We start from the raw sequence: 11,531 nt of genomic DNA, 5'->3' as shown, positions 1-11,531 counted from the left end.
AAGTTAGAACCCGAACAGATCCTCACTTACAATTCTGTTAATTATACTTTCAAATTCTCCCGAAACAATTAAAGTGCACCACAAATCGCAAAAAGACGGAGAGTGGTATCCTACCGCTCTTTTGCTTGGTTTTGCTTGGTTCCTGGACATCCTCAGATGAGTGAGTCTGCTGGGGCACATGTTGAATGTAGGCGGAGCCGAAATCCTTCATGACCGTCAGCTCCGGTCAGCTCTCTCAGGAGAGGAGGGGACCACCTCCAGGGCCCTGTAGGCTACTTCGAAACAGGATTACGGGGGATAACTTTATGTTCAAGCCTGGTTTATCCGTATCACGAAGGTGGATCACTTTTCACCGTGCTATATTGGCATGGTAATGTGTGCTGCAGAGCTAACCTGCTCCGGGCAGGTTAAATTCCAGATTACGGATCAAAACGTTTGAAGCACTGCCCGCTGACCGATCAATTCACTTGGAAAAAGGCATATGTACGGAAGAGCATTAGGGCCAACAACTGAGTTTATTTTATTTTTTAGCTTCTGAGTTTAAAGTCAGAATTTCTGAGAAAAAAGTCAGAAATAACTTCTGAGATTAAAGTCAGAATTTCTAAGAAAAAAACTCAGAATTTCTGACTTTAAAGTCAGAATTTCTGAGAAAAAAGTCAGAAATAACTTCTGAGATTAAAGTCAGAATTTCTGAGAAAAAAACTCGGAATTTCTGAGAAAAAAAGTCAGAAATAACTTCTGAGAAAAAAGTCAGAATTTCTGACTTTAAACTCAGAGGCTTAAAAAAAAAAAAAAAAACTCTGCTGTTGGCCTTAATGCTCTTCCGTACATATGGACCTATATGGAACTTCACTGTGCGAATTGAAAATTAATCTGCAGTGCGCGAACTAGTGAGAGGTTCTTAAAGGAGTAATATCGTGATTTTCACTTTTTCTGGGTTTTTATACTATTTGCACTAGATGGCATTGAAGAAACATGATTAAAGTATTAAATGTCCGTTCTTTGGTTTTGGAGAAATAGTAATGTTACATTTCTCATCCTGTTTTCAACCAGTTTAGAAAATGTGTCAGATTTGAAATTCGCCGTTTGGAATAGTCCGGTCACCCTTTTCTATATCCTTATATACGTGACCCCAGATGAGAGGAGCGGCAGCATCTCTGGGGTCACATCGGGGCTACCGTGTGACATGGGCTACGCTGCATGCTGCCCCATTTGATGACGACTTCTTGCCACACAAAAAAAAGATTGTGTCCTTGTCATTACAGTTACTGGATGGACAGCAGAACTAAGTCAGGGTCCTGTTGAGATCATAGACCCACCCCCATAGAGAGGGAAGGGCAGACAGACAGGGGATCACAATGAACAAAGGTCACTCCTCCTGTTGACCAATTAACCCCAGTCAAAGAGGCCTCGTTTATCCCATTAATCCTTCCATTGGCCCTCCATCAACTCTCATCACACCCTCCTGTCTTCCACTAAATGACAGAGGGAAGGAGACTTTGGTTGATTATCATCACTGCTTCCGCCCTGTCCACTATATACACCCTCTGTCCTATATCTACACCCTCTGTCCACTATATACACCCTCTGTCCAATATATACACCCTCTGTCCAATATATACACCCTCTGTCCAATATCTACACCCTCTGAACAATATCTATACCCTCTGTCCAATATCTACACCATCTGTCCAATATCTATACCATATTTCCAATATATACACCCTCTGTCCAATATCTACACCCTTTGTCCAATATCTACACCCCCTGTCCAATATCTACACCCTCCGCTGTCCAATATCTACCCCCCTGTCCAATATCTACACCCTCTGTCCAATATCTACCCCTCTGTCCAATATCTACACCCCCTGTCCAATATCTACACACCCTGTCCAATATCTACACCCCCTGTCCACTACTTACATCAACATGTCTTGGAAATATACAGTAGGCTTCAGCCTAGTTAAGGGTGTTAAAATATGTTATTTACAGTCAATCCTTCACACCCAAAAATATCATCTAGTGCTGTTTCTCACTTTGACACAGTAGGACTCACAAGCATATTCTTCAAGATTCAAGACTCAAGATCTGTTTATTCGCCATGTACTAAAGATGACATGAACAGGACAGGGCAAAGACATGACAGTGCAAATGCAATACAAAAACTGTGCAAATACAAAATACAATGCAAATACAATACAATATAACCAATAAAAAATAAAGGCACAATGCAAATTACTCAATATACACAGAGTGTGGTGTGATAGATGAGCGATGTTTTCTATATACAATGTGTGCAATGTGTGTGCCGTTGAAATATGTGGCACAATCAGAGGTCGTGTGCAAGTGGTGCAAAGGGTATAGAGTCAGTGGGGGGGGGGGGGGTGTTGTGGGGGACGCGAGCCTTGTTATTGAGTCTGATGGCCGTGGGAAAGGAGCTGTTTTTGTGGCTTGTGGACCCGGTCCCGATGGACCGCAGTCTCCTGCCAGAGGGGAGTGGGTCAAACAGACTGTGATGGGAGAGGTCAGCTACAATCTTTCTGGCCCGTTTCAGGGTCCTGGAGGCGCGCAGGTCCTGTAGGGATGTCAGCCTACAGCCAATCACCATCTCAGCGGCAGAGAACCAGATGGTGATGGAAGAGGTGAGGATGGACTTGATGATGGAGGTGTGGAAGAGTACCATCATTGCCTTTGGCATGTTGAATTTATTCAGCTGCTTCAAGAGGTACATTCTCTGCTGTGCTTTTTTGGTGAGGGAGCTGATGCACTTGAGGTCCCATGAGATGGTGGTGCCCAGGAAGTGGAATGAGTCAACAGTGGTCACTGGGGGGCTGGTTTCCATCTTGCACTGAAGTTGAATGAGCTTTTATAAAGTGTAGGTCCTATCTCAGTGTTGACATTACACTGATGCAATGTCAATGCATGTTTATACAACGAACTGTTGCAGACACTGACAAGTGGATGTTTTCTACTCTAATTTTAGTACCTAGGAACGTTTCTGATAGAAGGACAAAACAAAATCTGATTAACATCTCCCCCTTGTGGTGGTCAAGCGGAATTGACAGGAACTATTCATGACGCGCATCTTCAAACTGACACTACAGCAGCTTTATCAAATCAAATGATCAAATAACACTATGTATATGGCGCATTTCATACACAGGGGCAACACAATGCACTTTACAAAGAGAAAGGAGGGGTGGGGGGGGGGGTAAAAAAAAGCAGTTTACCCATTTGAACCAATGTAGGAGAACTGTAAAATTCTTCCCTGACCTCTCTCAACAAGACGATCAAGCAAGCTCCAGTTATATTTAACTGTATTAGCTATAGGAACATTCTACAGAGCACTAAGCATGGAATAAATACTACATTATAAGAAACGTAACACTATCAACAATGGAGTAGATAAGCATATCCAATATATTCAGCAATAATATAGATTTATTCCCCATAGTACTTTATCAAGGCATAAGAGATATATTCATTTGCCTTTAACTGTCTATCTTGAATGCTTTTCATACATATGTTACATATATATTCTTGCATTTTGTGAACAACTGAGTATTGGCTTTCAGTTCAGGTACTGTATGACATTCAATTTTGGATTGTTCAACACACTTCATTTGACACAGGCTACAAACTCAAAGAATGGTAAATGGTAAATGGACTGCACTTATATAGCGCTTTTCCACCTTAGCGGCACTCAAAGCGCTTTACAATGGCCTCTCATTCACCCATTCACACACACATTCACACACCAATGGCGGTAGCTGCCATGCAAGGTGCTAACCTGCTCATTGGGAGCAATTTGGGGTTAGGTGTCTTGCTCAAGGACACTTCGACATGTGGACAGTCGGAGCTCAAAGAAACTTGAAAGATGAACACAGCTACTGTAGAGGTGAGATCGTTAAGTTGTGTTGAGGGTCAGGAATATTTGAGGGGTCAGGAATATTTGAGTCCACCATTTCACACATCATATTCCTTTGTAAATGATGCTTTACAAAACGAATCTACCTTGGATATGTCCATATGTCATTGTTTATTCTTTAAAACAAGTTATTTTACTTTTAAAACAAGTTATTTTACTTTCATCTTTAAACAATGTTATTCCGTTATCATGCTTGATGAAGTTGAAAGGACCAAAACGTTGCTGCTGCTACAATAATTTTATTTATTTATGTGCAAGAAAATGTACGTATGGAAACCTTAATTTTTTTGACTGGCTACAACACCAGAGCATTTTCACTCAAATTTGAATGACATATTGTATTGCATGAACATTAATAAAAACCCTGGGCATATTTATCATCAATCAAGACAAAGGAGCTACATCTACAGTACATGTCATAATCATGACACAATGCATGTAGTCATTTCTGTTTAGAAAAGCAGTATGGAAGCTAAAGCTAAGTACTAGTCTACTGCTATTCCAGCCTTAGACACAGTATTTCATTAAAACAGGCTCATGTGATAATCTTCTTATTGATACCCACTGTGGTTTACAATACCCCCACCGCACCCCCCATCTCTCTCTCTTTGACCAGAGCCTACGACCATATCACAGTAATATCACAAAGGTGCTTTGACTACTGTACAGTATAGCAAATTGTTATTTCCAACCCCTCCAACTGGGAGACTCAAGCTCACGTTTGAAAAACAATTTTTCCAATTATTGTCTACCTTGAATGCTTTGATCATGGAATGTCAGCTGTTTACCTTGTGCGTTTTGTTGTTCTCTTCTTCAAACAACATACCCTGTGTACTGAGGTTGAGTCTGCTCAGGACATACTCAAATAGTCATTGAAACAGTGAAATACAGTTAAAGTGACACCATACATCAAAGTATTTGTTTGCATAATCTGCACCTGCTTTGTCCAAACAGGACAGATCAGTCTCTTGAGAGAAGCCTGTTTCTTTTGACCTCTCCCCTTTGTCCCACATCCTGGTCTGCCATGCGGTGAACAGAAGAAACGTTGTATTTGGTCTCTCCCCAGATAGCAAGCGGATCTGGGCCATATATGGGCCAGAACTAAGCCACAAGGGCCAGATCTGGCCTGTATATGGCCCAGATCCGCTTGCTATCTGGGATCTGGTTCACATTTTTGTCACATCCACCGAGTGCTGGATGTCAATCACCTCAAACCCGGGGTTGTTGATTCCCACCAGCATGTGGTGATTGCTGTTGACATTGTTGCAGTTGTGGTTGCTCTGGTCTACGGGAGCTTCAAAGCAGTGGACGCAGTGCGGCGTAGTAACTGGCTCGGTTTTGGGGAAGTTGGAGAAGTCCACTCTGTATTTCCCCCTAGTGGTGCGGCAAATGATCGGCAGGAAACGGTACCCCCACTGGATTTCCTGGGGGACATACGAAGTCCGTACCTGACAGGCCGCGCTGGTGGATTCAGCCGTCCCATCCAGAAACACCACCAGCTCGAAGTCCTGCTGTGATAGGGTGTCTTCAGACAGCTCATAGAGCGGGCTGGACTTGTCAATGACGTGGTACAGTGTAAGAGGGCAGACAAAGAACAAGTTCTCCTTGCCAGCATCTACTTTAAAGTCAACGTCGACTTGGTCCAGGATTATGGTCTCACCCTCCGGCGTGATGGTTGTCCTAAACAGCTTGCCATAGATCCTGCTTCCGATCAGCAGGGTCTTGCGTAGGTTGGCCACCCTGATCAGAAGGCACAGGCTGCCCTTTTCCAGGCAGATCACGGCTCGCTCGCTGAACTTCACCGTCTTGGCTCTCTTCTTGGGCAGGGAGATCTTGGCCAGGATGACTCCGCACATGAAGCAGTTGATGAAGACTCCGATGAGGGACTGGATGATGATGAGTGCCACCGTGCCCGCACAGTGCCCAGTGAGCGCTCGGCCTCCGTACCCGATGGTGGTCTGGGTCTCTAGAGAGTACAGGAACGCTGTGGTGAGCCCGCTGATGTTGTCTATGCACCGCACGTGGCCGTCGGTGCGGTTCTGTCCAATCAGATCCCCGTTGCTCATGGCGACCCAGTACCACAGTAGGCTGAAGACAAACCAACTGCCGGTGAAGGAAGCGACAAAGAGGAGGAGGACGAAACGCCAGCGGATCTCCACAGACGTGGTCCAGAAGTCCACCAGGAAGGCAAGGTGGCTGTGGTACTCCACGTTGCTAAACTCAATATTACAGCAGCCATCTTTGGTGACCAGCCGAGTCTTGTGGATTCTGCGCTCTGTCAGGTGGCCTTGGATGTGCCTCTGGATGGATTGAAACATCCTGGATCTGGTGGAACAGGAACGATAACAATAGTGCAGGGTTAGGGTCAGCTTCAATGGATGAACTCAGTAGGCTACAAAGGTTGACAACAAGTAGACAAAGCCTAGCTTTCTTTGGTTAGTGTCAATGCTAATTGATACTGTATGTGAATACAATAGCGTCAATAAATTAAATCCGCTGTAAAACATGTTTCCATATATATCCTTGCATTGTCCTAAGTGAACAATTGAGTAGTTTGCTTTCAATTCAGTCCATTCAATCCATTTTTTAATGATCAACACACATTTGACACAGGCTACAGAAACTTGAAGGAATATTTGAGGGGTCCAACACTGAGACCAATCTTTTACACATCTTATTTCTTTGTTTAAAAAAAATATATATATATATATTATTTTAGTTTTAACAAAACTAAGCTTTGGACCTTGGATAGGTCACTTGTCAGTGTTTATAACAAGTTATGTTCCTTTTATCTTTAAACAATGTTATTCATTTAGTTCTCATGCCTGATTAAATTCAAAGGACCAAAACATTAGTGCTGCTACAATAAAACTGCTTTGTGTTCAAGCCAGTGTATGGGAACCTTCTTTTTATTACTGGCTAGTGCACCAGCCAACTCGGGTGTGCAAAAGACATTTTCTAGCAAATTTGAATGAAATATTTTATTGCATGATCATTAACAAAAAGCTCATACCGTTCTAAATCGTACATAATTGGGTAAACTACTCCTACTGTAGCTTGTCATATGTCCTGAGATTTTATGATCCCTTCCTTATATATATTCCTGGACACCTCTCTTTAAGTAGTAATTTAACACAGGTCACTAACCCTCTAATAAAACCTAATGAGGCATCATATTTCTTCACTCTTTTCAACACTATCACTCCCATTTCATCAGCCTAAAACAACATTGCTTTGGAATAAATCAATCTAGAATACTTCATATTCAACAAGTAATAGATAGCGTCATAACTCCGATCTGATAAACAACATACAATTATTAATGCCACGTACCTGAGTGTGACCATGGGTCGGCCTGCTTCAATTTTGGGGACTTCTCACTCCTTCTACACTAGAAAGTTGCCATGAAGGCGTTTGCAAAGATTTTAATCCACAGTGAAATTTCCTAATCCCAGCCACATGCCACTAGACAGAGAGGCAGGCCGGAGTGTAGCAACAGTGGCTCGCTCTGCTAGCCTTATTAGAAAAGCCCCTTCACACTCTCCCTGGGCACTTTCACTCAATTGAGCCCTCCCTGACAAGTCATGGCTGGCAACGGCTGTCATGGTGGCCCATACAGGAGGTCCCTGAACCAAAGTTTAACTCACAGCTCCTGGAGTGGAATACTCCAGATTCCCTCTACCACACATTTTTTCCCAGAGAACCCACAATGCCGTTGGGTAGGAAGAAGGTGCACCTATTGAAGGAGACGACGTGACCAGTGCAGAGCTGTTTTTTTTTTTTCCTGTCCTATGAACATTTCAGCTTTGCATCGGGACTCACAAAGAAATCCTTGAATAGCGTTTCCCCTTTCTTTTCTCTACTTGCCCAGCCTCCCCTCCCCCTCAAAACCTCAGACTGCTTCGTATTTGCATGACAATTAGGAGCTATGGTGGCAGCAAAACGGCTTCTAAAGAGAGGAGTTTTATATCTGTAGAGCATCATTATAATGTAGGTGCCTCGATCCAGGATGCTATGAGTGTGGTTAGGGTTTGTTGTGGAGCAGGCCTCTACAGAACCTGGGTGACCCTTGAGGGTAGCACAGACGATACTTGAGGGTGGCATAGAATGCAGATATCACTGGAGGAAAGTGCAGACTCCATTACTTGTATGTAAATGAGGGACACAGAGTGTGACGTAAGCTGAAATCGGAAGAACAGACCCCGGAGACCTCCTCAACAGCCCAGATAGCAAGCAGATGTGTAATGATTCTGGGCCATATATGGGCCGGAACTAAGCCACAAGGGCCAGATCTGGCCTGTATATGGCCCAGATCCGCTTGCTATCTGGGAGGTTAGTGATATGATTGGGTGTTGGGAACGTACTCTATCTATCTATTACTCTGTGGAAGCCACGCGCTTCATCACCACTGTGCAGAAGAGAGCATACAACACACAAAAAGGAAAGTCTAGTTTTTGGAACTAAGTACTCTAGCGGAAACCCACAGCAGGACCCAGAGCTTTCCATGTAATATTTCCTTTTTTCGTAAATATATATCTCTTAGTAGCTCATTCACTCATTATTGATGGATGCTTTGGTTCTTTTATGTTTAGATCAAGTTGTTACAGACTATTTCCTCTATTAGATTCTGTACTGTAATTCGGCTAACAATCAAATATTTATGTAATAATGATATAATATGTCCTATTGAAGCCATTAAGAAACAAGAATAGTAAGGAAACAAAAAATCTTCTAGACGTCCATAATAACTGACAAATCTGGTCAAATAGTAGCCATTTCTACCCTGATAAGCGGAAGCAGGGAAACCAGACATACATAGAGAGAAGAATACTGAGGGCCATCATGGGGAGGGGAGGCCCAGATAGCAAGCGGATCTGGGCCATATACAGGCCAGATCTGGCCCTTGTGGTTTAGTTCCGGCCCATATATGGCCCAGATCCGTTTGCTATCTGGGGTATATGAAGCACATGGCCCGAGACGGATTCGAACCCGGGCCGCTGCGATGTTTGCATTTTTTGTATGTTAAATACTCTCTGTATATTGTATATATTGAGAGTATATACTCTCTGTATATTGTAAATATTGAGAGTATGTACTCTCTGTATATTGTTTATACTGTATATGCCCTTTTGTGCCTTATTGTACTGCCTCTTTTTGTGTGTTTATGTGTTTTGGTGTGTATATGTTTTGCTGCAACAAAATACCTCAAACAACACTTACCCTGTGAAGATGCTGTATGGAGAGACAGTGTGGAACAGAGAGAATGTCGTCCTTCCAGCTGAAGAATTCAGGGATGTTAACTCAGTCACTGAGAGTGAAACGTCCCCTGTGGCAGTTTGATAGAATAGTTGGAAAGCTGTATGGCATGAATTTACGTACACATACCTCCAGTAATATTGAGCTTTAAACACACAAATTCTGATGGCACATATCCTTTTAACTTCACTAGACAACCACAAACCCCAAATGGGAGGTACTGTACAGGGCAGAGTTTGCACATGCACAAATAGTTTATAAATATTTTACAGGCTCTTCAAATGTAATTCATTCTTCCAGTGACAATTTCATGATCAATTTACACATTCCATTTCCATGATCGAAAAGATGCAGGAAGAAGAAAAATCGGTAACACTTTTTATGAAGGTCATGTTTATAAAGCATCATAAGCACATTCATAACACATTATAATGCACCTATAAGGCTTTATAAAACTCTTTATAAATGTTTATAGTCATGCATGACACATTATAATAAGGTTTAAAATGATTATAAGTGGTATATATAATGTATTATACCTCCTACACAGCACATTATAACTACCAAACTACCAGTTCTGAAGACACATAGAGAACATATCATAACAGATTATAAATTCTAGGTTCTAACTCAAATAGTAATATGACAAGTGATGATTGTTCACTCACTACTATTTGCACCTGCTTTTTATCTCTTGAGTGATTTGTCTCAAGCGTTTTGGTGTAGGCAGAGCATATCTGGTGACCATCTTCAAAACATTTACATCCGATCCAGCATGAGTACTGTACCCCAGAGGGGCACTCCTCCCTATCAGACCTCCCATCAAATCAGATGGAGAAAATCTGAAAAAAAGAGCCCTACCCATCGTTCTTGGCCGAGAGTGCAATCATTGCCAGCTCCCTCACCATCTGCCAGCACTCAGAGAGAAGGGAAGACCTTTACCGGAGTTACGCTCAAAACTCCCCCCCCCCCCCAACATGTATCATAGTACCAGATAGGCAGCTCCAGCCAATGAAAACAAGAACTGAGCATTATAGGAACTCTGAGAATGCACAAAAATTGAGGTGCACACTGACAGCTGCCCCAAGGTATATTACTTGAGGACAAAGTCATATTTTTTGTCCTCAAGTACTAAATACACCTTGGAGCAGCTGTCAGTGTGGACCTAAATTTTTTGCATTCTTCGTAAGCATATTGTCCGGCACCAGCGGATGGTCAATGTGCTTCACAACTATACAACTTAAACTACCATCCCCTCAGCCTGCTCAATGAAAATGCCTAATCTGATTACCCCTCCTTTTAAATTATGTCTAGTTTAATGTAGTTTCATATACTGTCTTCTTAGCATTTAGGCCTATATTGTAAATGGTATTCTGTAATTCATCTTGTGTAAACTTGATGCCATTTGTTTTCAGAAACTTGAACTTCTCCAAACTGTATTAATATTTTGCTAATCTTGCACTTTGGCTCCAGCACTAGATTATTCTCTTAGTCACTTGTTGAGATTAGATCACCAAGGACCCGACATGGACAACAAGCACAGACTCTGGTGAGGAAGTCACGGCAGAGGTTGTTCCATCTCAGACGTCTGAGGTTATTCCAAGCGTCCCCACAGATACTTTCTACACATACACAAGAGAGAGCATCCTGGCAGGGAACATCACTTCCTGGTATGGGAGCAGCACCGTGCAGGACTGAAAGGCCCTGCCGAGTGGTTTAGTCAGCAGAGCCTATCACAGGAAGGGGCACCTCCAAGACATCTACACCAGGCCGTGCCAGACCAAGGCCAGGAGAATCTTGAAAGACCTCGGTCACCCAGATTACTGACTCTTCTCTCTGCTATGGTCGAGGAGAAGGTACCACATCCACAATCCCAACTCAGAGTTTTTGTTTTACATTTTGTACCTCTAATAATGTAAGTAATGTACCTCTTTACTCTACTTTTAAACACACTTAGGAACAAGCAAGAACATTTCACAGTAGGCTGAAGACAAACCAACTGCCGGTGAAGGAAGTGACAAAGAGGAAGAGGAAATGCCAGCGGATCTCCACAGACGTGGTCCAGAAGTCCGCCAGGGAGGCAAGGTGGCTGTGGCACCCGATGTTGTGAAACTCAACATTGCAGCAGCCATCTTTGGTGACCAGCCGAGTCTTGTTGATTATGCGCTTTTTCAGGTGGCCTTGAAACGTCCTGGATCTGGTGGAACAGGAATGATGACCTCAGTACAGGGTTAGGGTCAGCTTCAATGGAGGAACCTACAGTAGAACAGTATAGTACTAAGTAGAGAAAGCATAACTCAATGCAAATTGAAACTATGTGAATACAATAGTGTAATTAATCTCAGCT

The 11,531-nt window shown here is 42.8% G+C and overlaps 1 protein-coding gene across 1 annotated transcript; it reads right to left on the bottom strand.

Moving 5' to 3' along the window:
- Positions 1-5,094: 5,094 nt before the first annotated feature.
- Positions 5,095-6,246, bottom strand: kcnj1b (potassium inwardly rectifying channel subfamily J member 1b; the record flags this gene model as incomplete). Its single annotated transcript, XM_084445655.1, has 1 exon — positions 5,095-6,246. The coding sequence occupies one exon, from the start codon at positions 6,244-6,246 to the stop codon at positions 5,095-5,097; it is 1,152 nt and encodes a 383-aa protein (XP_084301781.1).
- Positions 6,247-11,531: the final 5,285 nt, after the last annotated feature.

This window comes from Borostomias antarcticus, assembly GCF_949987555.1.
Source record: "Borostomias antarcticus genome assembly, chromosome: 1".
Classification (NCBI taxonomy): domain Eukaryota; kingdom Metazoa; phylum Chordata; class Actinopteri; order Stomiiformes; family Stomiidae; genus Borostomias; species Borostomias antarcticus.
Note: the sequence above shows the minus strand (reverse complement) of the source record. Positions and strands in the feature narration are given on the sequence as shown.